Here is a 27,695-nt window from a genome sequence, read left to right as displayed (position 1 = left end):
ATTTGCAACACCAAAGGGTAAATACTGTTGAAATCTGACTTACAGAATGAAGAACCTTCTTCTCTTTCATCTGCAGTGCCAAAATTCCCACTTTCTCCTTTTCAGGATCATTGAGGTCAAAACCTGCATATGCCAAAGAAAAGTCCATTCTAAAAAGTTTTCTCCAAATGTATAATGAACTGTATGTACATGGTTGAGATAGCTGTTACAAGTGTAATTCTAATTCAAGAGTGTTCATATTCTAACCACTGCTGTATCTTAGGAGAAGAATGTTCTAGAATGCAGCAGTATTCTTTACCCTTTTAAGAGAACTGCTCTGAAAATATACTAGTAGTGAAATGTACTGATATCGGAGATATATCTGTTATGCTTTAAGATGGACCTAGTAGAAAAAGTATTTTTCTTAACTACAAGGCTCTAACCTCACAATGTAGTGTTTCTTGTCAAGACCTTATAAAAGCAGTGATACAAAAAAGGCAGTACTTATTTGATTGTGTTGCTATTTTAGAGGTTATCAGTAACTATTCAAGTGACACACATCGCGAAGTTTCCATAGATTTTGTAAAACATATTTTAAATCTTTAAATCCTATTTTAAATCCTATTTAAAATGCTGCTCACTTCACAGTAATTCTAACCCAAATCCACATATGGGCTGTGAAATACAGGTAGCTTTTCCATGCATAGGCTGTACCATTCATTTTAGAGAGAGCAGATTTCCAGATACAAAATACTGTAATATGCGTGAAGATTTCTTTCCTCCACTGAAAGTCATTACCTATGAGAGAGGCCTGTGTTTGCAGAAGGAAGAGCATGTATTTAAGGTCGCTGTTAACTAAAATTTTGTTCTTATTGATCAGAATCAATAGGTAAGACACAGAAAAAAAATTACTTAATATTCCCTGCCTCCACGGCCTTTGTCCATAGAAGTCAAGTGTTCCAGTTTGGGTTTCCAATGGATCTGGACTGGGATACACTGCAGTAGGCTGTAAATTCAACAAAGATAACTTTAAATTCATGATTTTCAAAGCATACAACATGGGGGGGGGGGAGGCAGAAGCCAAGGAAAAACTTCCAAGACTTTCTAGGTTTACATGAGATCAGACAAAATTTCACATAATGGAGACAGTAGAGCATAACAGATGATGTAGATGCAATGACATATCTCAAACATTACAACAGTAAACTGAACCCATGTATACATAAACATGACCCTCTTGAAGGCAAAGGTATTCACACACATGTATAACAGCCCGGGATTGTGTGCATGCATAAATAACTGAGAGCTTGCTAATGTGGCCATGATAGGGAAGGAAGTTATGTTTTACATGACAGAAATCCAGCCTATAACAGGTAAGAGACCTGGACCAGCAAAGTTGGTCAACACATGGTGATTAAAGCAACATTAGTTTAACTTCCTTTTTTAATAGGGTTTTTTTTCAGGTAATTTTAGGGAGCAAACATTGCTACAGGCATTCTATTACACAGATCTAATATGGTCTATCATCAGAGTCTGTATCCAAACAAAATCACTTAGAATAACAGAGTAAGGCTGCAGATTTTCATGGGAATTTTACAATGACAACATTTATATAATTACAGAAAATTATTGCTTTACAAGAGATTACTGCATGCACCTTCATGGTGGATTCACTAGTTGAAAATACTATTACACCTGAAAGGTTGTTTTTAGTGTTTAATCTGGATACTGTATTGTGTATGTTAAATACTGCCACATTGCTTCTGACTTGTGGCAAAAATAGCATTTAAGATACGTGAGATGCTCAAAGAGTGGTTTACTACTGCTAGATCCTGGCCAAGCAGGGATCTGAAACCAGGTTTCTTGAGTCCTGGTTCAAACATCTATTCACTACACCACACTTGCTCACAAGCTGGAAATGACCTGGTTATCTCTTTATGAGTTGTTGCTGATTCAAAATTCACTTTGATATTAGAAACAGTTCTGTTTTCAGAATTATTTTTATATTCTGGGTATGGGTGGTTTCTTTTTGGCAACCCATGCCCATTGTTAACTGCACCATTCATTCATTCATTCATTCATTCATTCATTCATTCATTCATTCATTCATTCATTCATTCATTCATTCATTATAATTATATCTCACCCATCTAGTCTTTGACTGCTCTGGGCGGCTCACAACAAGTGGAATAAAAACACTTAAAATATAACAACAATTTACAACAATAAACAATCATTCAAGATGAGAGAGAAAGAAAGAAAAAATAAAGTGATGCCCAGAGGGAAGGCCTGCCTAAACAGCCAGGTTTTAAGTTGGCTTTTGAAAGTACCCAGTGAAGGGGCCAGACGAATCTCGGAGGGGAGATTATTCCAAAGGAATATTCCACTACCACATATAGGGAAGCCTGAATTAATGCCAACATATAGCCACAAGCACATTAGTACTTCCTGATGTTACTGCAACTACAGAAGTATCAGTGGCCTAAAGAAGGTCGATCAATGAGTAACATAATCCACTTGCAGCATGCTGAAGCACACTTAGTTAAAGGTATGTAGGAAAACACTAAATAAGGAAGCTGCTTAGTATAGAAAACCTTATAAAAAACAAGGTCATACAAGGGAGTTTAGAGAATCATAAGACTGCCTTTGACCCACCTCATGATTACAAAGAATATTAGCTAACTGCTTCCGTTCTTGTGCGTAGTATGCTGCTTGCTGGTAATAGAATCCTGGATTTTGAGTTTGTATAGCTGTCAAACCTAATTTAATAGCTTCATCAAACAAATCTCCAAAAGCTTGAAATCTGTTTTGAAAAATACAGACACATACAGTTGAACTAGGAGCTGAAAACAGAAGTGGAGCAGGCAACATAAAATTCACAAGCTATACTTCACATCCTAATCTCAAAAATTGAAACTAAAACTTTACATTTCTCATGGCCATGTGGGGAAACCTAAACGCACAGGGCAAGACAAAGCAGAGCAATGAAAAAGAAAGCAAAGCAAAAAATACATCAGTATATGTTGCAATTTTTATGCCTTCCATATACACTTCAATTTTTTAAAAGCAATTTAAGTGATTCCACTAGGACTAATTATCTCTGAATTATTTTTAAAAAATCACTATCTGTAATACTATCCACTGCATGAATGGAAGCTGCATGCACTCTATTTTAAGTATGTATGTAATATCTGATTCACTATACCTTTATTTCCAATATCGCTCTTAATAATGGATATGCTTCTCATTTTTTGTCTCGGAAGTTTATTGTATCTGGTATGTATCCTACATGCACACAACTATTTTAAAATGTATTTGGGCAAGAACAAATGGCCTTCTAGAGCAGCAATGGCAAACCTATGGCACGCGTGCCACAGCTGGCACACAGAGCGCTTTCTGCCAACACACGAGCTTAAGTTGCCAGATTGCTACTCCCCCCGCCCATGCAGCCAAACCTGGTGCCGTGGTGCTGGTGCTTCGGCAGGCAGATCCGGAGCAGCTGGTGCTGGCAGTGGATCCAGAGTAGGGTCTCGAGGCACCTCTGTGCCATGATTCCCCCTTCTGCTGCCACTTCCAGTTCCACCACCGCCACTTCTGGTTCTGCTGCTGCTGCCGCACACCACCCACTGTTGTTGTGGTTTTCCCCAGTTTGGGCACGCAAGCCCAAAAAGGTTCACCACCACTGTTCTAGAGCAATAACCTGTTATTTCTCAAGTCCATAATAAATAAAAGTGCTTGGACACATTCTGAGAATTTTTAATCACTGCGGCTTCAACAAGCTATTTGTAGCTCTGATTTGTTAAATACCAGTCAGTCCTTCAGACAAGTAAATCCAGATACAAAATAACTACCGAGAATTTTTTTAAAACGAGAAACTTTTAAATGGAGCACATGATACAAAATGTATACTGAACACATCCAAGCTAAGAATGCCTCGGCTTCTTAATAAGCACATGAAGAACCATTCTCACCAAAGACAGTTTGTGGTTTGGCCAAAGGTGACTTTAAGTCACACCCCAGTTCCTTCACTAACCAACCAAGTAACATTAAGCCAGTAATTTCATCCTCAGTCTTCTGTATAATGGGAATAGTGTTTGATTTGCCCTCCACACAGAACTACCGAGTAGCAATTGATGTGAAACACAGGAAGATTGTGAAATACATTGAACATTTAGAGAATAAATGTGGTTCTTCTGCAAGCCATCCTTCCTCTCTCAGACACCTAAAGTCTAGATTGCCTGACATTGTAAGAATTATTTGGTTTATGAAACCAAGTATTAAAAGATCCTGTGCCATTCACAGGAGTAATAAATGCAATGCAAATGACAATGTACAATTTTATAATTTGCCTTCACCTAAAGACATACATTTTTGGGGAATTCCAATGTTTCTGAAACATTTCAGAAACCAACCAGTAGAGACAAACAATATCAGAGCATCTTTCTTTTTTGTGTCCATGAAGACCTCTGTCTTGCACAATTCGAGGGAGACTTTTAAAAGCATATGCTCAAAGCATTTGCCCCCCCCACTGTAAATTTTAAGTGACACATTAATTTTAATAGAGCTTCGAAGTAGCACATGCATTTAACAATTATAATTTAACTTTTGCATTAAATGAGAGGAATTAATTTAGTCTTAAGAGAGTAATGGTTTAAAAGTAACATTTGTTACTTTGAAAATGTTACTTTTCAGATGCATAAATTCCCTTGTCTTCTTGTTTAATGCAAAAGAGGTGGTCTTAACATTCATGTGTTAAATTAATGCCTTATCAACAAGCTCTGAATTTTAGCCTGAATCAGCTCATTGATTCCACTAACAATGGTGCTAAAACTGCTTAGTAAAACAACCTACTGTTTCGACATCCAGGCAGCATGTTCAAAAGCCAACTCTGCACTCCCTATTTTTTTCTTGCACAAGTCTATGTGTTTCCTGAATTGTGCAATTGCATCCAGGGGTGTATTATGCTGAAAACACAGGCGACAAATCTGAAAAGATTTGAGTTAGAATATTTTGATTAGAATATTTTGCAATGGTCAACAACTAAGATTCACAACACATTACAATTGTGGTAGGCTAATAGTAAGAATAAAAGCAGACAAGCTAGTGTTACTCGTATCATAATTTCAGTACTCTCTTCCAGCCTTTTCCACTTCTTAAACCCAAAGCCTTTTTAGCACTATGTATGGTAGGAGTTGGCAAAGTGCATCCCACGGGTTGCCAGCAAACTTCCAAGGCCATTTTTGGTGCCCTGTGTCCCCCATCAGAGAAAAAAAGATGCAATTTCCACTCCTCAACATCTCCAGATTAGAGATATTGCTATAAAAATGGGGAATACTTTCCCTTAAGTCTCATCCCGAATAAATATATATTTAGGGGGGGGGGACAAAAAAACAAACGAACAACAAAAGTAGAATTCAAAAACCAAGAAGCTGCTTTAAAAAAAAACATTTTCAGGGTTGGTGCAGCCCATAGTATGTCCTAGGGGCAGAAAGTTGGCTCCTGAACCTTCCAAAGCTGTTTATCCAATACACATGAAGTAATGTGATTGTTTTTCTATAGACACACAAAATGAAGAGGTTACAAAATGAAAAGCCTGAGGAACAGAAGCATGAAAGCATTCAGAAGATGTAATCCTAATCAATGTCTCAAAGATATTAAGAACATTGCTGAGCAACAAACTGCCCTCAGGAGGAATTTGATCAGCAGCACAGAATTACTAATCTCATTTCCCTCTCAATGGAACTTTTTTTACTTTAAATACTAAGATTTAATAAACTTCCTTTTTTTAAATCTAGATGAATAATAACTGGGAGGGGAAAGTAGTTTCAGGAGCACGACAAACAGATATTTCATTCACATATATGCAACTTACTAAGTAAATATTTAAAACAATAAAATTATTATATTGGATAATCATTCATTCATTCATCCAAGATTTTGCAAGTCCCAATCCATAATTTGGTTTAGTCCCAAAGCTAAAAAACACAGAGGTTTTTTAAAAAGTGTATCATTTCTAGGCCCATTAAATCATCATTACACCAACTCCCTCCTACATTCACCAAAGCCTCACTGTTCATTCTTCTCATTCCACTGTCCTATACCGTGTTTCCCCGAAAATAAGACAGAGTTTTATATTAATTTTTGCTCCAAAAATGCATTAGAGCTTATTTTCAGGGGATTTTTTAATCTACAACCATCTACATTTATTTAAATACAATCATGTCATCTTCTGGTTGCTGCAGAATGGTGGAAGGTGGAGTTTCACTTAACTAGGGCTTATTTCTGGGGTAGGGCTTATATTATGAGTATCCTGAAAAATCATACTAGGGCTTATTTTCAGGTTAGGTCTTATTTTTGTGGAAACAGGGTGTTTTTCAAGTGTTTTCACTGGCTACAACTACCTATGATTATGTAGAGGCCCTCTCACACTATGGTTCTGTTTATACATCATCATAGTTTGTAACCCAAGCCAAACATACCAGTAAGCTATACCACAGAATCAGCTTTCTGCTCAGCACTCCATAAGTGCAGCAGCCTCCAGAGACAGAACAGTAACATCATCTACACTTGGACAATTCAGAGATCATGCCAGGCTTCCTTAACCATGACTTGGTACTAGAGATGATGGTATTCGTATATGAATACCCCCGCACAGATGGACATAACGAGTGTCTGCTCACCCGTATGCTGCTACTGCCAGCTCCGCACTCCCTTCCAATCACTCCGGAACTCACGGTCGACTAGCCACTCATCAGCCTGGCAGGGAGGCTCGTCTTCCCTCCTTCTGCCAGGAGTAGCTAGTCGACCACAAGGTCTGGAACGATTGGAAGGCAGCACGGAGCCAGCATCAGCAGTGGACAGGTGCGTGGACGGTATAGCCCCAGGAGGCTGGACCCTTGTTATGTCCACCTGTGCGGAGGTATTCATATACAAATACCCCCATCTCTACTTGGTATGAAATCTGAAATTTGTGTCAAGAGAGACAGCAGACATCAATGTTCACTCTAACTAAGCCATATGCATCCTATTATCTATCATTGTCACATGCAAAAAGATTACCCACCTGATTACAAATCCAAGAGACTCCTACTAGTCAGCAACCTAGAACCTGGGTGTTAGCCTATTTAAATATCACTACAAGCTGGGTTTTAAAGCTGCTTTCCTGATCGTTAAGGTTAAATCAACATTTTTACCTTGTAATTAATAAATCCTGCCATGGTCTTGATTTCCAACATATTTGTTTCATGAGCTCTTAATTCATGGACAAGATTATATGCAGTTCTGTAGTTTCTGAAGAAGAAGTTTAGAAGAAGCCATGAACATACAATTTATAACGTAACAAATCTTGGTGCTGTGTCTTTCCTTCTACCTGAAGAAATAATTAATCCCTCTAGAACACAAACACCAAACTGAATGTTCACTGTATCACACTGATTCAAAAAAACCACAGCAATCTTTGTGGAATCCTTCAGTTAGAGCACTGGTCCAAGGGAAGAAACCAATATTTCAGCCGGAATCTTTTTTCATCCTGAAGAACTGAACAAGTACTTTTGGTGTTGAAGGAATGCACTGTTGCTGCTATTTTAGAGCACTGGTTCTTAACCTTGGGTTACTCAGGAGTTTTGGACTGCAACTCCCAGAAGCCTTCACCACCAACTGTGCTGGCTGGGGTTTCTGGGAGTTGCAGTTCAAAAACATCCGAGTAACAAAGGTTAAGAACCACTGTTTTAGAGTAACGACTCAATGAGGAATACATACTCTGGAGTGCACATTTACTCCTGGAGATCAGCAGCATACTGTTTCAAGAACACCAGCAGAATGATGTCCTGTGTTTGCAGTTCCACCCCTCCACAACGTGATATAGTACTTACTTTAGAGCATTTTGTGTGTCTTGCTTCAGCTCACTGAAGAATGCAATTTTGAACTGATGTCTAACGAACAAAAGCTGTAGTAGAAACAATTTGTAACATTTTAAAACAATGACATTCATATTAAGCCATTATTCTAATAAAAGTAACAGCCCTAAAGATCAATGGGAAGAACAATTGTAACATATAAAAAATTAAGGCATTTGTTTTAGTGGGCCTTTACTGTGTAATACCTCACTTTATTATTTAATTTATATCACTCTTGTTACGTCTGTGAATTGCACTTTTCTCTAACAGTTCAATGTATGTTCTTGCTAGTTTCAGAAAAGGTTTGTTGTGCTTTCATTTTTATTGATTATTTTGTCTGATACTCTGTTGCTTAGCATAGTAAGTCACAAGTGGAGTAGACCCACTGAATCAGCAAATGTCTGATTTGGTGAGTCTACTCTGTCAGCACCGCGTTTCCCCAAAAATAAGATAGAGTCTTATATTAATTTTTGCTTTTAAGAAAACGCATCAGGGCTTATTTTTTGGGGGGGGGGTTATTTTTTTCAAGAACAATAATCTACATTTATTCAATTACCATCATTTAATTTATTTATTATTATTAATAATTTATTAATTAACTTAGCAGCCAAGAAGCAAGTTCCTGGAGGTGCTCAGTTGCTTCCTCCCTGGCTGACCAGCCCCTCTGCAAGCAAGGGAAGTGGGAGGGGAAGAAGTTTTAAGTCTCTCTTGAGGGCTTGGGAGGATACCGGTGAGTCCCTGGTGGAGGGCAGGGTTTCACTTAACTAGGGCTTATTTTGGGGATAGGGCTTATATTAAAATCATCTTGAAAAATCAGGGCTTATTTTCAGGCAAACATGGTAGATTATGCTAATAGTAGTTCTTAATTATACCTGATGCGTTGTTTTGTTTAGATACTCTTTATGAGATTTAACCCTTCGGATTTCTGTGTAGTAATAGGTCTGTGCGTGTTCGTAGAAAGCGTTCTCTAGCCTATAAATAAATACAAAAACAAATCAAGAAAGAGCATTTCCAGCAAATACAGATATCAAATTATAATTTGGAGCCAAATATGACATTCTAAAAGTAAAGATGGCAAAAGATTGGCTGAAATCTAGTAACGCTAAGTCATGCTGCATAAATATGACATCATCATCAGATACAGCTATATTTTGGTAATTAAAAGTTCATTTTCTCCCCTTCCCCAGAAGATTCCTCAGTTCCCTTTAGGATCCCTTTTGTCCTGGGGAAGCCTTTGAGGCCAGTGAGATGGGGCAGGAAGTCTTAAATGTCTGAAAATTGCTGGCACTGATTTAAACAGAGTTAAATTTAGATGGACTTTTAAACACTTCATATCTCTTTTTCTAAAGAGAGAGATCTCTATCGCAGATACATCCCGATTCTGTTTACTAAGATATAAGTCCTACTTAGTTCAATGAGACCTACTATCAAGCATGCAATAAACAACATCATCAGAAATACCCACAGAAAAGCATAATTTACTCACCTTATAATATAGCCTACTAGATGATCAGTGTGCGGCAAAACAAACAATGATTTCCCAGAGAGGTCACAAGCATTGCACAAAGCTGCTGCTCTTTCAGAAGCAATAACATCTTCTCCTAAAAACACAGGCACATACACACACATGCACATACTTTGAAAAGTTGTATGAATAACCTTAATCTGCTACCTTTGGAAACTTTATTAGGCTACATTTATAAAGTAGAAAATTATCATCTATTTGGCTGAACCATTGGATTACTGAATAATGTCAATCTATGGTTTTTAGAACTACATAAACAGAAAGTCTATAAAAAAAGGTCCCCAATAGCCCATTATGGTGCAGCATTCACAATTCATCCTAAACACAGTTCTCCTTTGTAGAGATGGTGTCAGTTTAGCAGCCAAACAGATTTTTCATGCTTCAAAGACCTGCATCCTCCAGTGGGTGCCCTGGCTTCCCTGCCCCAACTCCTCTGGGTGCTGTCTCTGAGTGAGCGCCTGCCAAAGGAGATGGGCTCTGAAGTGCCAACACATGTTGACCGCTAAACAAACCGCCAGTTCATGCCCATCTCTACTCCACTGTCCAACATTACAATGGATAGCACTATTGTAATGATCTTCTTTGAATAACCTTGTGCAGGACCAGAAACCTGTGTCCCTCCAGATTTTGATAGCCTCCAATTTTCATGATGCTACAATGGCTGGGACTGTTGGGAGCTGGGGCTCTAACCACAGTGGGAGGGACACAAATTTCATATCCTAGTTCTGCTCAACAAATGGTAAAAGGACTATAACCAGATTATTTTCATCTTGGGCCATCTAGTCTGAAGGTCAGCTTAGTCTACATATAAGGAGTGTGCAGCTGTGCACTAACAGAGAGAAAATGGTCACTATGCGGCTCCTTGATAAGTATTTACATGAATTAAAAGATTTTAAAGATGCTGCATTGTAGAAAAGATAAAAATATATCACAGAGAATCTTCAGTACATTCTGAACATAAAGCCTATGATCATGGACAAAAGGCTGCAGTGGTTTAATGTAATCAACTGGCTTTACCACAATTCAGTTATATTATATTAAGAGGCCTGGATTCCAAAGTTAAGGAAGTTCATAGAAATAAGCCCATGTGTTTGCCTTCCTTCCTACAGCAACAAAGGAGCAGGATGGAGCAGGATGTAGTGGGCTGCTGGGGATGGGGAGCTAGTCCAAAATGAACTAGGGCACTTCTACCCTCTCCACACTCCATCCCATATTATTCAAGAAAGGCCTCTAAGGCAAGGTGTACATAGCTGCAGCAGGGGAAAAATAACGATTTTTTAAAAAAGTCTCACCCTAGAACGCAGGATAAAGCATCTGTGTTCCAATGTTAATTTTTCCCCTAGTGAACTACAATCTTATCAAGTACTGGGAGCTACACAAAGTAGACAAAACACAAAAAATGTTTAGCCTGCTTTTTATACCAGATTCTGCTCCTCACTGTGTTTTCACTGCTTTCATTTCTGCCCGTGAATCAAAAATAGTAACACAATTTAAGATTACATACAAACTTATCACTTCAACTTTCAACCCAAGTTAACTGTACTTTACCTGGAGGTAGTGGTGTTTTCTTCTGAATCAAAACTACAGCAACCTTTGTGTTCCTTCCCTGCAAACTCTGCCTATAAGAACAATATACAATGCCAAGCTGATGACTCTAAGTAGTCAAACATACTGTATATCACAATCAAGATGCCATACATATGAAGAATGTGAAGAAAAAAATTAGCTTTTATGTAAAGAAAAATCTAATCAAGTCAAAGGAGGCATTTTTCTTTTTCTTTTAGATGAGCAACAGCATGTATCTATTTTTTAAAATCTCATGGGGTATAGAAGGATGCCTCATTTGCCATGTGTTTCAAATTTCTTAAAGAAGGTGATCAAAGCAATGTGAAAGAGCTGAAGTCTTTTTAAAGTAGCCTTTGAGATACTGTAAACTAGCTTGAGTTTCAAAGGGCCCCACACACATTTAAGTCAGTAGTGATTGCTCTAAAAGTTGAAAAAGATGAAAGTGAAACATGACATTTTAAAAATGCATTATCACTAGATTATAAAAATAATTAATACTTAAAGAACCAACTGAAATTATACCTGACTATTTCAACTCTAGTAGCACACTCTGACTGTTTTTCTTTCCACTGTGGCTCATCCCAGTCCAGTTCATAGAAAACCACAACAAGTGCAGGCACCAAATTGAGATGTTTGTTCATCCATCCAGTCTTCAAGATACCTTTAGGAATATACCATTCATATGATGTTCTCTGCAAGTACAAACACATTTAAAATGAGCTGTTCTCTCTGTTCACAACCAGAAAGGCATTTTTTCATACAAAGGTAACAGGCTTTTTCTCCTATGTCACTCTTGACTATGACCACTGGAACACGACCTTAGTCCTCCTTAATTACAAACATCACAATCCTAAATACATACACAGGAAGCAAATTTAATTAAACTCACGGGTCTTATTCTTGAATACACATGTTTAAGATTATGCTGAACTGTTCCTCTGAGTTGTTTTACTAGAGCAGCACCCTAGCAGCATATTTCTCTTTGTAAGAAGATGAGGAAGATTTCCAGTCTACTTAATTATTATGAATTAAGACTTTTGAGACAATTTAAAATTTGCTTTTGAAAATACTCATTTAATAAAGTTAATTATATTTTAAAATATCACTGAATCAAGAAAGTGATTTCTTAAATACTTAAAAGAATTGCTGCAAACAGCAAGTAACTCCAAATAAATATAGTAGTACACTAAGAAAATGACTCTTGGCTTTCTTGTAATAATACACAGCAATACCTTTGTTCTGCATTTAGGATATTCGTGATCACCAGGGAGCACTTTAAAAGATATTGGTACTCTGTCCGCTCTCCTGTTTGCACAAAATGCATCCCAAACTGCCCGATGAACAGCATTGTACACTACGTCCAAGCCTGTGAGTGTGACGAAGGCCATAGGTCGGCAACATAGTTCCACTGGAAAGTCCCATTGTGAAGGGCTCATCTTGATACCAGGCAGTAAAATCTGAAATATGAACCACACAAATATTCAAAATACATTTTCCACCAAATACTCCAGCATGTATTTATGAGATGTAATTAATTGCCAAAATCCTTTCAGATTCTAGGTGCATAAAAGAAGAACCATAAAAGAAGAAGCTGGGAATAAATAGCTTAAAATACTAGTCTGTAAAGATTTATTTAATAAAATACGTTTCTTAGCCTTTAAGCATATTATTGGGCACTCATGATAAATTATTAAATAATGTCCTCACAAAGCCAAGCCAGCCTTGTACCAGTTTGCCTATATGGAGGGAAATCCATGATGATTTTTGTTGGTTATCTGGTGTGTGTGGTGTATCAAGAAGTTCTATTGTCATTTTGTGTTGAATGTATGTGTTACCTCCCCATATTGATAATTATTTCAGATGTTCACAGCTCCACCCAATATGTAAGCAATCTCTATTCCAGGGGCCTGGAGATTCAGGAGTCTGGTAGGCCAATAATTTTTTGTTCATTTGGAAATTCTACTGTTCCTGCCACTGCTATACCTCCAAGGCTTTGTAGTTTTATATCTAGCAAATCTCTTTTTCACATGACCTATAAATTCTTCAGGAAATTATCTGCTTTAGGGCTGATAAACACGGACATTTGAGTGATTTTCCTCATACGTTAAAGCCTAAAGTGACAAGCATGAATAAGAAAGCTCTTCCATACACCCAGGTATTTGTCTAAGGCTAGATGAATAATTCAGTGCAGACAAGAGTCAAACACATCAAGTCAGAAATATCACATAGAATGACAGTAGATGCTAGCAAGTAGATATTGCAGTGTTGTTCCACGTGCCTTGAAGTGAATTTTCCTATTCTTTAAAGTTATCTAGATATAAGTCAAGAAACAACTCTTTGCCACAGCTTGAAGTCCTCATGCCCTCAAAAGGCCGGTTGTATCTGTAAGACTATATAAACGTATCTACTCTTTATCATATTAAATATAATCCTCCTCATTCGATTATTATTGGTTTTAGTAATAATGTAATAACTAGCTTTGAAAGTAAGTCTATGATCAAAGTCCAGAAATGGCAAGCAGATATTCAAGTGTACAACTATTGCACAATTTATTAAAAAGTGAGTTTTAGTAACACCCACTGATAACCGCTCCACATCCCCACCCATGTTTGTTTTGTTAATTATTCACGGAAGTCTCGCACCTTTCCCTTGCACTTGCCACGGCCCTTGGTTGTTGTTATCACCTGGCTTCTCACTCGCTTCCATAGCCAATGCGGAAGAGGAGGCGGAGATGGCTGCTGTTAGGCAACATCATCAAACAATCCTCCTCCCCGGAGCCCTAAGAACAGGAGTGGGCAATAGTGAAGACTATATTGCCCAAGATGCTGCACGCCGCCCAAATGGCTGCACTTTCTGACTCTTTACTGCTTGGAATGCTGGGATTAGAAGTCCTGCTGGGCGGATTTGCAACATCTTTGTGGAGCATTATGAGTGACCGAGTAAACACCTGTGCATTCTGTTCTGCACAATAGCAGGCAACACTGCGAGGGCCACATGAAATGGCCCAGTGGGCCGAATTTGGCCCGCAGGCCTGGAGTTTGACACGTGCTGTAGCTCCAGGACAAGACTTTTTTAGCCTCAAGGCTGCAGTGCCTGCAGGAAAACGGGATCACATCCCAGTGGTGGATACAAATGAGGCAGCTGCCATTTCACTTCAACCATGGATGTATACATATAGACACTTGCATCTCATGCACCATGAAATTGCACCTAACTTCTGAGGACCATAATAAAGGTTTCGAAGTGAATGAAGTATGTAAGATTTACCAGAGCCACTCCCTCCACAACTCTCCACAGTCAAAAGGAGTTTTGAACCCAAGCATCCTGAGTCCTTCACCATCCCTAAATGCACTACATTCCAATGAGGGTTCACACAGATATACGTACAGACACAACACATCCATTTACACACTAACATGTCCACCCACACATATCCTGTTTCCCTGAAAATAAGCCCTGGTATGATTTTTCACCCCTTCACGGATTGCTGCCTTGTCATGGTGAAGGGGCTTGAGTAATTCAGAGAAGCTGTGGGCTATGTTATGCAGAGGCACCCAAGAAGGACAGGTCATAGTGGAGAATTCTGACTAAACATGATCCACCTGGAGCAGGAACTGGCAAGCCACTCCAGTATCTTTGCCAAGAAAACCCCATGAACAGAAACAAAAGGATAATAGATATGATGCTGGAAGATGAGCCCCTCAGGTCGGAAGGCATCCAACATGTACTGAGGAAGAGTGGAGGACATGCCTAAATAGCTCCAGAGCTAATGAAGTGGTTGGGCTAAAGCTGAAAGGACGCTCAGCTGCAGACGCATCTGGAAGTAAAAGGAAAGTCCGATGCTACTAAGAAAAATATTGCATAGGAACCTGGAATGTAAGATCTATGAACCTTGGGAAGCTGGATGTGGTCAAACAGGAGATGGCAAGAACAAACATTGACATCCTGGGCATCACTGAACTAAAATGGACGGGAATGGGCAAATTCAATTCAGACAATTATCATATCTACTATTGTGCACAACAATCCCATAGAAGAAATGGAGTAGCCGTCATAGTCAACAAAAGAGTGGGAAAAGCTGTACTGGGATATAATCTTAAAATGACAGAATGAATTCAATATGAATCCAAGACAGACCTTTCAACATCACAGTAATCCAAGTTTATGCACCAACCATCGATGCAGAAGAGGCTGAAATTGACCAATTCTATGAAGACTTACAACACCTTCTAGAACTGACAACAAAGAAAGATGTTCTTCTCATTATAGGTATATTGTGTATATACTTACAATGACAATAAATTATCATCATCATCATCATCATCATCATCATCATCATCATCATCATTATTATTATTATTATTATTATTATTATTATTATTATTATTATTATTATTACCCAGAAAAATTGAACTAGGAAGCTATAAATTGCAGCGTGTATTGGCCAATTTTTCTATATTCAATGGTGCAAAAATCAACTACCTATGATTTTAACTTAACTTTCATTTTCCAGTCCTTAACTTTCATTTTTCCGGAAGCAACAGTTAGAACTGGATATGGAACAACTGACTGGTACAAAATTCGGAAAGGAGTACGACAAGGCTATATATCATCTCTCTGCTTATTTCATATGCAGAATACATCATGCGAAAGGCAGGACTGGAGGAATCCCAAACCAGAATTAAGATTGACGGAAGAAATATCAACAGCTTCAGATATGCAGATGATACCACTCTGATGGCTGAAAGTGAGGAGGAATTAAAGAACCTCTTAATGAGGATGAAAGAGGAGAGCACAAAAATGGTCTGAAGCTCAACATAAAAAAAACTAAGATCTTGGCCACTGGTCCCATCACCTCCTGGCAAATAGAAGGGGAAGATATGGAGGCAGTGACAGAGTTTACTTTCTTGGGCTCCATGATCACTGCAGATGGTGACAGCAGCCCCGAAATTAAAAGACGCCTGCTTCTTGGGAGGAAAGCGATGACAAACCTAGACGGCATCTTAAAAAGCAGAGACATCACCTTGCCAACAAAGGTCCGCATAGTCAAAGCTATGGTTTTTCCAGCAGCAATGTATGGAAGTGAGAGCCGGACGATAAAGAAGGCTGACCACCAAAGAATTGATGCTTTTGAATTGTGGTGCTGGAGGAGGCTCTTGAGAGTCCTCTGGACTGCAAGGAGAACAAACCTATCCATTCTAAAGGAAATCAACCCTGAGTGCTCACTGGAAGGACAGATCCAGAAGCTGAGGCTCCAATACTTTGCCCAGCTCATGAGAAGAGAAGACTGCCTGGAAAACACCTTGATGTTGGGAAAGTGTCAAGGCAGGAGAAAGGGACGACAGAGGACGAGATGGCTGGACAGTATCATCGAAGCTACCAACATGAAACTGACCCAACTCGGGGAGGCAGTGGAAGACAGGAGGGCCTGGCGTGCTCTGGTCCATGGGGTCACAAAGAGTCGGACAGGGCGATGGGCGGGATATAAATTAAATAAATAAATAAATAAATTAACGACTAAACAACAACAAAAGTGGTTGTAAATGAAAAAAATAAAACATCCCCTGAAAATAAGCCTCAATGCATTTTTGGAGCAAAAATTAAGACCCTGTCTTATTTTCGGGGAAACTGGGTATTTCCTCTCTTGCAGGGCCAGGGACACTTTGCCCCTCCAGATCTTTTGGGTTACCACCAAACATAGCCACTGGGAAGAGACTGGGCGAGTTGCAATGCCAGCCATCTGGAGAGCCCACGGTTTCCTCACCCACCCATCCAGGGGAGCGTTAATACAAAGAGCCCCCCAGTACTGCCCAGGAACAACCAGCCTTCCGGAAGGGCTCGTCGCCTTTCCTCTTCTTTCCTCGGGCCCTCTTTGCTCTGGAGCTGGCTCTATGCAGCCCCCCCCCCGAAAGGAGGGCGGTGTTCGGACCTTTCCACCCCTCCTTCCCTTCCCGGCCCCTCTTCTCGGCACCTGCACTCCAGAGACCCTCCCGAGGAAGGACGAAGCACGACGGCGGGTTCCGCCCGGCTCCGCTCAGCTGCCGGCGGCAGAGCCCCTGCCAATGCCCATCCAAGCTGCAGGAGGAGGGCCGATTCCAAACAGGGGTCCAAGGCCCGGGCTACGGAAGCCAGCAAGCCTAGAAAGCAAGGTGAGAGTGACACCTCCAGCTGACCAATGGGCGACACGGCTGCCTCAATCTACGAAGCCAAGGAATGGAGGGAGAGCACTGGGGGCCGGACAGAGTTGAATTTGAGGGGGAAACCAATGGAAACAAAGGAACATCCAGCTCCGCCCCATCCCAGGGTAGAGGCAGGAGCGGCTGACGCAAGTGGACTAATCGTGAGTCGCAAATGGTTGAGCGATGGTTGGTCACATGGACCAATAAGTGAAAGGGAAGCGGGGGGGGTGACTCCTCGGTTCTCGTCTCTCACCTACTTTTTGACGCCTGCGCACAAAGGGGACATTTACTCTTGTCAGGGTGCGCGGATGGTTGTGGGGAAGACAGACGTGGTGCAACCCTGCGCAGGACGATTTGAGGGGCAGGGGCGGAGGGGGGGGCTGATTTCGGAAGGGGGTATAAGGAGGAGGGTCGTCTTCTCCGGTTTCGCGCCATGACGGCGAATGAGGACCAGGAGGTGAGACGGGGAAGGCGAAGAGAGACCCAAGCTCGTCTGAGGAGAATGGGATGACGGCAAGGAAGGGGTTACGGTGGTTTCTGAAGGGGCGGGGCTAGGAGGGGGCGGGCAAGGCGTCCGTTTCCCCCCCCCCCCGGCATGGAGGCCGTTTGGTTCCCGCGCGCCTGCGAAGCCTGAAAGGGTGGCCTCCCCGAGAGCAGCCGGAGGGAGGGTGGTGGTGGTGGTCGGTGCTTCCAGAGGTCGTTGGACTGCAGGTCCCATCATTGGCAGCTGGCTAGGGTGGGTGGGAACTGTAGTCCCGATAACCTCAGGAAAATCACAGTCTCATATAACCAATAAAAAAAAATGAGAGCGTTGTGGCCAGCGGATTCGTTTGTGGACTAAAATCCACTCATTCAAGCACATGGGACATGTACCTGCAACCACTGCCTCTCCACCCCCTGCACGGGAGTGTGTGTGTATGTGTGTGTGTGTGCACATGTCCAGTTTCTGTTCTCATACAGGCATTATGGTCAAAAACTGGAGAGGTTGGGACTGGTAATGGTAAGTTTTATTATGCAGTCATAGACCCAATTATACAAAGGTAAATACATTGAATAAATACGTAGCATAGTATAAAATCTTGCTATAGCGTTTTACAAATTCTCATATCTGAAAATAAAAACTTAGTTACTAACTGTGTTATTATTTGATTCTCTCTGGACAGCAGAAACTTCAGATAGTCTGTGGGAGGTAGACCAATACATTTACTCATGATTGAACTGAGATATCGAATACGTTCATTCCTATACTGTATAAGCTATGTTTTAAAGTGATGTGTGCCAAGGTCTCAATAATTTCTATCCCACAGGGACAGAATCTTTCACCATATGAGATGTTATTAAAATGCCTTTTTAAAAGGGCTGAGGGAAAACTATTAAATCTAGCCCTTGGAAAGGCAAAGCGATATCTTGGTACATGAGGTTGGGACTGTAAAGGCAATGAAATTGTTTTATTAATTTTTTTGCTGTGATTATCAGCACAATAGATGTGCTACATCTCTTGACCTAGATAGAAAAAATATACAGTGTATCATTCAGCAGTGCAGGTGATCCCAGCTTCAGTCTTCATCATGTTTAAGTTAGACAACAGCAGCAACAGAATGGGCAATATCAGCTAGATGAGCAAATAGTCTGGACTGCTATAAGGTGACTCCAAAGATTTCCTTCTTCTAAGGCATAACTCTGTAAATAAATAAATTCAGAATGACACATGGTGCAGTGTTTCTGTGATATCTCTGTCCACTGTTGAGAGTAAACATGGCCAGCACTGGGTTGATTGGTTTTTATTTTTCATGATTCTTATATAGCATGAAAATTGACATTCACAAGGACTGCACAGCCATCTTTACTTTTGTTTCATTATACGGTACCTAATTCTATAATTAAACATTAATTGTGTGTTCTGTTGCAGCAGAATTTTAAAAATAAGTTGGGATAGTACACTGTGCTGTACTATTCACAAAGGATCAACAATGCAGAAATTATTTGCATGCTTCATTAATTGTTGCTGGAACTCCAGGATGTACATTATTAAACAATACATGCCCAAAGAGGTTTTGGATTGGGGTGTGTATAGACAGTAGTTCCCCATGTGAATTAGCAAATTGCTCCTGAAATGGGAAGTACTTTAAAAGTAGATTATGATATGGCTTGATGGTCTATTGATCAAGAGAAAAGGGTTGTAAGGAGAAGCATGCCTGGGGAAAAACCAGGCATGTACAGTAGTACTATATAATGTATGTATATATCCTGTATAAAAGTATTAGTTGCTTTTTAATACATTGGCCAAATTTCAGTTGCATAGTTATGACACCAAAAAGGAAACAGTATTATTTATATTGTACTCTACAACGGGGTGCATTCCAAGAAACAGTACAGTGATGCCTCGGAAGACGAATGCCTCATGCAACGAAAAGCTTGCAAGATGAAAGCGTTTTGAAAAATTTTTTGTGACTCACAAGATAAATTTTTCTATGGCTGTGCTTCGCAAGATGAATTTTCCCTCTTTTTTGGTTTGTTTTAAATCGCACAACCGTTAGTACCATGCTTCGCAAGACGAAATTTTTGCAATACGACATAACTCGTAGAACGAATTAATTTCGTCTTGCGAGGCATCACTGTATTATTATCATTATTTATATTGCGCTCTACACCAGAGTGCATTACAATAAAATTAATAATATATAAACGTGCAACACATTTAATCACAACTAGAGATGGGGATATTCTTATTTATAAATTAATATTAATTAATCATAATAAATAAATTAAATAAATAAATATGAATGTTCCCTGCTCCTGGGACCAGAGTGCGAAGAAGCTGTTCTTCCTGCCAATGGCACCTGGAGCTCTGCTGTCTTCCTGCTCGTCTGGCCATTCAGCAACCATATGTGGAGACTTGTCCTCCTGCCCCCTGCTTAGAGTGGCCAGCCAAGCAACAGGACAGTGGAGCTCTGGGCACTATTGGTGGGAAGAGCAGGACCCCTTTGGTGCCAGGACATGTGAGTGATCGGTTCAGTCTTGGGGGCTGGATGTTCATTAGGTCCAGGTGGGATGGGAATATTGGTATTCATTTATGAATACAAATATCCCCACCTCTAATCACAACCTTAATGGATGTGGGTGTGTACACACACCTGTACATCAACAAACTCCTCAAAATAAGCAGTAATCAAAAGGAATTGATCACCTTACAGTGGCTTTTCACTGACAAGAGGTATCTGCTGTGATTTCTGGACATGTGCCAACTGACCAACCTGGCATACACTGAAAAATCCAAGCAGGAATTCATTAATTGGCAACAAGAAGCTGCTGCAACTTGCCACAGTTTGCGCCCTACAGCTATAACTAAGCAACAGGATTTGGGCCATAGAAAATAAGGGAAATGTATAGGTCAGCACAATGCCAGTGACTGCAGTGAGACGTGGATTCCTTGTGTAACTTATTGCTCATTATTTACACTGTTCAGTGTGATCAGTTTATTTTGCACCTTATTTGTTTACTTGATCTGTTTACTTCGTATGTGGCATAACATACCTCCTTGGCCTCTTCTGATCATACATAGGATTCACGTATGTAACATTTTCTTTAAAACTAAGTCTAGTTTTCAGAATGAAACTCAATATCATGTGAATCTAGATACTAATGCTGAAATGCACTGTACCCTGTGTAATATGTTACAATAATAACAGAATCCCTACAAGATTCCAGATAATCAGTGTGGACTGTATGCTCTCGGCCATTACTTACAATACTGACCTTACGTCTATTGTTTTTTAAAGATTTTTTTTCTTGTTGGCTTTTTAACTATTGGTTGTTTTCTTATTCTTTCAGATGGAATTAGAAGCATTACGTTCCATTTATGAAGGTGATGAGTGTTTTAGGGAACTTAGCCCTACTTCATTTCAGTACAGGGTGAGTTTGGAGGAAATCAGACTAATGTAGAGTAATTTGCAAGGACTTGAAATATTTAGGCTCTGATTTTCATTAAAGGTACACAGATATCTATGTGTGTTCCCTTAAATTGTGCAAGGGCCCTGCCTCATTTATCCAGATAGTGTTGTCCCTTAATTCCTCCCTATCCCCCATGCCTTCTGGCTTTTTTCTTACCAGAAAAACACTGTTAAGGAAGAGAAGACGGAATAGATGCTCACTGCCTATGATTTGGTAGATTCCCTTTATCTGGAAGTACACTGAAATAGCTCATAGTTCAATTGCAAGTGCAGAAATGCATTTAAAGAGTTATAGGCACAGTGGTCTCAATCCAACATTTCTCCAAACTAAAACAGGCCCATTGAAATGGAACATAAATTATTGTTCACTCAGTGTATCTATTATAGATGGGACTAAAACTGAATTTAGCATTGAAGGCTCAATACTAGTGAAAGCACTAGAATATTATGTCCGATAATTACTAATGAGAAAGAAATTTTGCAGCACAGTCCTGTCTGTGTTTACTTGGAACTCAGTTCCATTGTGTTCAGTGGCTCTTATTCAGTAGTAGGGGTATTTAGGACTTCAGCCTTAACTTTGTTGTGAAAAATGTAGCAAGTGTAAATTCACAGGTGGAAGTCCAGTCCTTAAATATGATCTACAATTATTATAGTTATATCTGAATGTGAAGATGGTTGAATTGTGGTAGCTGCTGACTTGTTTCAACAATGAAACTACTGTTATTAAAGGAGTTGTGTGAGTTATCTGTGCTAATAGTATCAAAGGCAAGGAATACTATAACAACACTGCCATATACTCAGTTCTTGATCCTGGTATAAGAGATAAACAAGACTTGGGATTTTACCCTCTTCTCAAGCAGCAAACAATATCAAACCTACCACAATATGATTTTACCTGTACTTGCTTTCTGTCAGTTGTTCACTCCTTTCCCCTTCAGAGGTTAGCTAATGGATTCAGGGAGATATGTAACATCAGTTTTTGTGGTATTACAAGTGATTTTCTGTAGTTTAGGGAAAAACAAATCAGATTTTCCAGATTCTTGCACAATCATAATTTAGAAATCTTTTTTTAGATAGGTGAAAACGGAGACCCTAAAGCCTTCTTGGTCGAAGTATCATGGCCAGAAACATATCCCCAAACAGCTCCAGTCATATCCATGGATGCATTTTTCAACAATGCCATGTAAGTAGTTCAACTTTTACATCTTAGAAGTTATCTTCCTTATAAAGTAATACTGTTCTCCATCTATTTTTATAAGGAAATTATGTGATCTCTCATAGATCCTCAGATGTGAAGCAAAGTATATTGAATAAATTAATGGAGGAAGTTGAAGTTAACCTTGGAACCTCTATGACATACACCATTTTTGAATATGCCAAAGATAATAAGGAGTTATTCATGGAAAATCAACGTGTTAATACAGTGGTAAGTTTATAATTTTGGTTGATGATTCATCTTAAGCAGTGAATATATTTTTCTAAATATTGGCCAAAATCTTGTTGCTTAGTATTGTAAATTGCACAGAATAGACCTGTTGAATCAGTAGGTTGAGACAACTCCATAATCTCCATTGGTTCAAATGGGTCTACTCTAACTGTAACTTAAAATATTAAAATAAGTTACAGCTAGAGTAGGCCTGAATCAGTGGAACTTATGGAGGAGTTAGCTTACTAGGTCTCCATTGATTCAGTGGGCCTACTCTAGTGTGGTTTACTGTGTTAAACAACAGGATTTTGGCCATTAAGATACTGATGCTCTTCAACCATCACTGCTACTGAGAATGAATGAAAATTTGTACCTGAAATGTAATAATGTTGTCTGTTTATACTACTAGAGTAACCTAAATTAGATGTATAAAAAGAGTGATTTCAAAGACTAGTTATGCATTACAAAACTGTATTATCAACAAGGATCAAACAGCTGCATAGCTCAGTGGTTTAGGTGTCTGAATGCAATGCCAGAGATTTGGAGTTAAATTCCCCTTTGTCTTATTGACAGTGGCTGGACTTGATGATCCATAGGGTCCCTTCCAGCTCTGCAGTTCTAAGATTATTATTATTATATTTCTTGTAGAACAAATGCATTTATCTGATAATGGGCTTTCATTTCACAGTTGGTGTGAAGTTGCTAACTGTTTAGATTTTTGACTGAAGCAAAGATTCCAGAGCTCGTGAACCATCACAGTAACTCTTGCAACTTCCACTCATGATCTTTTAAAAAGTGCACCTTGCACATTCTAGTGTCCAAAATACTGTAAACATTTCAAATTATAGAGTGGGGAAAGGGTGCAAACAGTCCTTCAAACTATGACAAAGGTTTCCCCCTATCTTTAGAGGGCATAAGAAGCATTTTGAGATGAACAGTATTTTCCAAAATGCTTTAAAATGTTTTTTGCGGATGTGGTGTTGCTCTGGGGAAGTAAGGGGGTGTATTTGGGCTGGGGCAGCAGCATGTTACCCACCCAACAATAGTGAAAGAACCATGGAAGCCAAGATTGAAATGATTATGTCTAATTAAGATAAAGTGGCACTCAATTATAGAAATTCTTATTAACTAATTAGCTTTCTTAGACAGCATTGAACAACTGCATTACAATTGCACATCCTGACACAGCGCAACCAACTAAGAAGAAAGAGAAAAAGGAACAGTTATCCAAAACACAAAAACGAAAGTTAGCAGACAAGACAGGTTTGTAAAGTGTTGTTGTTTAGTTGTTAAGTCATGTCCAACTCTTCGTGACCCCATGCACCAGAGCACGCCAGGCCCTCCAGTCTTCCACTGCCTCCCAGAGTTTGGTCAAATTCATGTCGGTAGCTTCGATGACACTGTCCAACCATCTTGTCCTCTGTCATCCCCTTCTCTTGCCTTCACACTTTCCCAACATCAGGGTCTTTTCCAGGGAGACTTCTCTTCTCATGAGATGGCCAAAGTACTGGAGCCTCAGCTTCAGGATCTGTCCTTCCAGTGAGCACTCAGGGTTGATTTCCCTCAGAATTGATAGGTTTTTTCTCCTTGCAGTCCAGTGGACTCTCAAGAGCCTCCTCCAGCACCACAATTCAAAAGCATCAATTCTTCTGCGGTCAGCCTTCTTTATGGTCCAGCTCTCACTTTCATACATCGCTACTGGAAAAACCATAGCTTTGACTATGCGGAGCTTTGTCGGCAAGGTGATGTCTCTGCTTTTTAAGATGCCGTCTAGGTTTGTCATTGCTTTCTTCCCAAAAAGCAGGTGTCTTTTAATTTCATGGCTGCTGTCACCATCTGCAGTGATCATGGAGCCCAAGAAAGTAAAATCTGTCACTGCCTCCATTTCTTCCCCTTCTATTTCCCAGAAGGTGATGGGAGCAGTGGCTTCTTTAATTCCTCCTCTCTTTCAGCCATCAGACTGGTATGATCTGCATATCTGAGGTTGTTGATCTTAATTCTGGCTTGGGATTCATCCAGCCCAGCCCTTCGCATGATGTATTCTGCATATAAGTTAAATAAGAGGGAGACAATATACAGCCTTATCGTACTCCTTTCCCAATTTTGAACCGATCAGTTGTTCCATATCCAGTTCTACAAGAGGGTGCTGATAAGTATTGAGCCTTTCCCAGTAAAAAATGAGCTAGGAAGCTGTAATTGCCACACTATTCTACATATTCTCCCAGGAAGTCAATGCACTTGCGACATCTGTCCTGCAGCTTCTTACGTCCCTGCAAATAAAGTTCTTCCAACTGCTGGTGTAACCACTCATTTGCAGCATTAGTTGCCGCCAGAACACTCCCAAATCGTTGTCCCTTTAGGTGTTTTTGGAGTTTGGGGAACAGATAATATGTAGTCAGAAAGAGCCAGGTCGGGAGAATAGGGTGGATGGGGCATCACTTGAAAGCCTAAAGATGTCAGTTTTGCCATTGTTTCACCTGCAGTGTGTGACGAGGCGTCATGCAACAGGATGACACCTTTGGAGAGCTTTCCTCAATGTTTTTCCTTGATGCTTTACTTCAACTTCGACAATAAAGCACAGTAATATTTTGCATTGATGGTTGAACCCCGTTGGAAGTAGTCCACCAGCAGAACTCCCTTCTTATCCAAAAAACTGTTGCCATTTGCTTCTGCAGTGACCTTTGCACTTGGAACTTCTTTGGCCTGGGGGAACGACTGCACCTCCATTCCTTAGACTGTTCCTTTGTCTCGGGATCATTACAGTAGATCCATGTCTCATCACCAGTTACCAGTTTGCCCAGGAAATCTAACTCATTTCTTGCAAAATGTTTCAAAACAACCACCAATGACTCCACATGTTTCCTCTTTTGTTCAGTTGTCAAAAGTTTGGGGATCCACTTTGCTGCCAGCTTTCTCATTTCCAAGTCGTTGTGGATAATGGCACCAACTCTCTCATGTGATATTCTCAGATATATAGCAATACTTTTGGCTGATGTTCGGCGGTCCTCCATGATCATGTCATGGATGGCTTTCACATTTGCAGGCACAGAGACAGAAACAGGCCTTCCACTGGGTTTCTCACTTTCAACACCAAAATGGCCAGTTTAAAAACTGACAACCCAACGTTCAATTGTTGCATATGAAGGGCCACAGTCACCCATAGTTTGTGACATTTCATCATGGATCTGCTTTGCAACTTTCCCTTGGAGAAAAAGGAACTTGATTATGGTCCTATGCTCTTCCACATTAAACTTTTCTGGAGGTGCCACCATGTTCACTTTGGACTAGAAAATGAAAGATAAGTTAAAATCATAGGTAGTTGATTTTTGCACCATTGAATATAGACAAATTGGCCAATACACCCTGCAATTTATAGCTTCCTAGCTCAATTTTTCTGGGTAAGTCTGAATACTTATCAGCACCCTCTTGTAACTGTTGCTTGCTGTCCCACATATACATTTCTCAGGAGATAGATAAGGTGGTCAGGCACTCCCATTTCTTTAAGAACTTGCCATAGTTCATAGTTTGCTGTGGTCCACACAAAGTCTTTTGCATAGTCAATGAAGCAGAAGTAGATGTTTTTCTGGAACTCTGGCTTTCTCCATAATCTAGAGCATGTTAGCAATTTGGTCTCTCATTTCTCTGCCCCTTCGAAATCCAGCTTGTACTTCTGGGAGTTCTCGGTCCACATAATGCTGAAGCCTACCTTGTAGGATTTTGAGAATAACCTTGCTAGCGTTTGAAATGAGGGCATATGTACGTTATTTGGAGCATTCTTTGGCACTGCCCTTCTTTGGGATTGGGATGTAGACTGATCTTTTCCCATCCTTTGGCCACTGCTGAGTTTTCCAAAGTTGGTGGTATATTGAGTGTAGCACCTTAACAGTGTTATCTTTTAAGATTTTAAATAGTTCAACTGGAATGCCATCACTTCCACTGGCCTTGTTGTTAGCCATGCTTTCTAAGGCCCACTTGACTTCACTCTCCAGGATGTCTGGCTCAAGGTCAGCAACCACACTATCTGGGTTGTCCGGGAAATCCAGATCTACCTGGTATAATTTCCCTACGTATTCTTGCCACCTCTTCTTGATGTCTTCTGCTTCTGTTACGTCCCTACCATTTTTGTCCTTTATTATGTCCATCTTTGCATAGGTTACTTTAATAGCTCCAATTTTCTTGAACAGATCTTTGGTTTTTCCCTTTCTGTTATTTTCCTCTATTTCTTTGCACTCTTCATTTAAGAAGGCCCTCTTGTCTCTCCTTGCAGTCAATTTTCTGTAACTTTCCCCATCTCCCTTCCATTTTGTTTCCCTTCTCTGCTATTTGTAAGGCCTCTTGAACAGCCACTTTGCTTTCTTGCATTTCCTTTTCTTTCGGATGGTTTTTGTTGCTGCCTCCTGTACAATGTTACGAGCCTCTATCCAAAGTTCTTCAGGCACTCGGTCCACCAAATCCAGTTCCTTAAATCTGTTGTTCAGTTCCACTGTGTATTCATAAGGAATTTGGTTTAGATTATACCTGACTAGCCCAGTGGTTTTTCCTACTCTCTTCAGTTTAAGTTTGAATTTTGCTATTAGAAGCTGATGATCAGAGCCACAATCAGCTCCAGGTCTTGTTTTTGCTGACTGTATAGAGCTTCTCCATCTTTGGCTGCAGAGAATATAATCAATCTGATTACGGTATTGCCCATCTGGTGATTTCCATGTGTAGAGTCGCCTCTTGTGTTGTTGGAAAAGAGTGTTTGTGATGACCAGCTTGTTCTCTTGACAAAACCCTTATTAGCCTTTGCCCTGCTTTATTTTGAACTCCAAGGCCAAACTTCCCTGTTGTTCCTTTTATCTCTTGACTCCCTACTTCAGCATTCCAGTCCCCTATAATGAGAAGAACATCTTTCTTTGTTTTCAGTTCTAGAAGGTGTTGTAAGTCTTCATAAAATTGGTCAATTTCAGCCTCTTCTGCATCGGTGGTTGGTGCATAAACTTGGATTACTGTGATGTTGAAAGGTCTGTCTTGGATTCATATTGAAATCATTCTATCATTTTTAAGATTGTATCCCAGTACAGCTTTTCCCACTCTTTGTTGACTGTGAAGGGTACTCCATTTCTTCTATGGGATTCTTGCCCACAGTAGTAAATATGATAATTGTCTGAATTGAATTTGCCCATTCCCGTCCAT

At 39.9% G+C, this 27,695-nt stretch overlaps 2 protein-coding genes across 9 annotated transcripts in view; one reads left to right on the top strand and one right to left on the bottom strand.

Annotated features, from left to right (window-relative positions):
* Positions 1-17,074, bottom strand: part of TRAPPC11 (trafficking protein particle complex subunit 11) — a 50,955-nt gene extending 33,881 nt beyond the window's left edge. For 2 of the 3 annotated variants that reach the window (XM_020802860.3, XM_073001412.2), the window contains exons 1-12: positions 16,937-17,074; positions 12,198-12,422; positions 11,488-11,657; positions 10,948-11,018; positions 9,361-9,475; positions 8,747-8,846; positions 7,851-7,924; positions 7,173-7,269; positions 4,831-4,964; positions 2,635-2,782; positions 892-985; positions 44-123 (exon numbers count right to left, since the gene is read on the bottom strand). In XM_020802860.3, coding sequence (XP_020658519.3) covers positions 44-123; positions 892-985; positions 2,635-2,782; positions 4,831-4,964; positions 7,173-7,269; positions 7,851-7,924; positions 8,747-8,846; positions 9,361-9,475; positions 10,948-11,018; positions 11,488-11,657; positions 12,198-12,401 — 1,287 coding nt within the window. In that variant the 5' untranslated portion in view covers positions 12,402-12,422; positions 16,937-17,074. Of the gene's footprint in view, positions 1-43; positions 124-891; positions 986-2,634; positions 2,783-4,830; positions 4,965-7,172; positions 7,270-7,850; positions 7,925-8,746; positions 8,847-9,360; positions 9,476-10,947; positions 11,019-11,487; positions 11,658-12,197; positions 12,423-13,607; positions 13,747-16,936 lie in introns of those variants that run through there. The other variant, XM_078393897.1, reaches the window with a different exon arrangement.
* Positions 16,983-27,695, top strand: part of RWDD4 (RWD domain containing 4) — a 73,956-nt gene continuing 63,243 nt past the window's right edge. For 2 of the 6 annotated variants that reach the window (XM_078393893.1, XM_073001415.2), the window contains exons 1-5: positions 17,374-17,601; positions 20,976-21,056; positions 22,168-22,277; positions 22,376-22,520; positions 23,666-23,783. In XM_078393893.1, the coding sequence (XP_078250019.1) occupies positions 17,578-17,601; positions 20,976-21,056; positions 22,168-22,277; positions 22,376-22,520; positions 23,666-23,783 (478 nt within the window). In that variant the 5' untranslated portion in view covers positions 17,374-17,577. Of the gene's footprint in view, positions 17,115-17,373; positions 17,602-17,740; positions 18,145-20,975; positions 21,057-22,167; positions 22,278-22,375; positions 22,521-23,665; positions 23,784-27,695 lie in introns of those variants that run through there. The other 4 variants (XM_073001413.2, XM_078393895.1, XM_073001414.2 and 1 more) reach the window with 4 other exon arrangements.

This window comes from Pogona vitticeps, chromosome 5 (assembly GCF_051106095.1).
Source record: "Pogona vitticeps strain Pit_001003342236 chromosome 5, PviZW2.1, whole genome shotgun sequence".
NCBI lineage: Eukaryota > Metazoa > Chordata > Lepidosauria > Squamata > Agamidae > Pogona > Pogona vitticeps.
The sequence above is the reverse complement of the archived record's forward strand: the minus strand, read 5'-3'. Positions and strand labels throughout refer to the sequence as shown.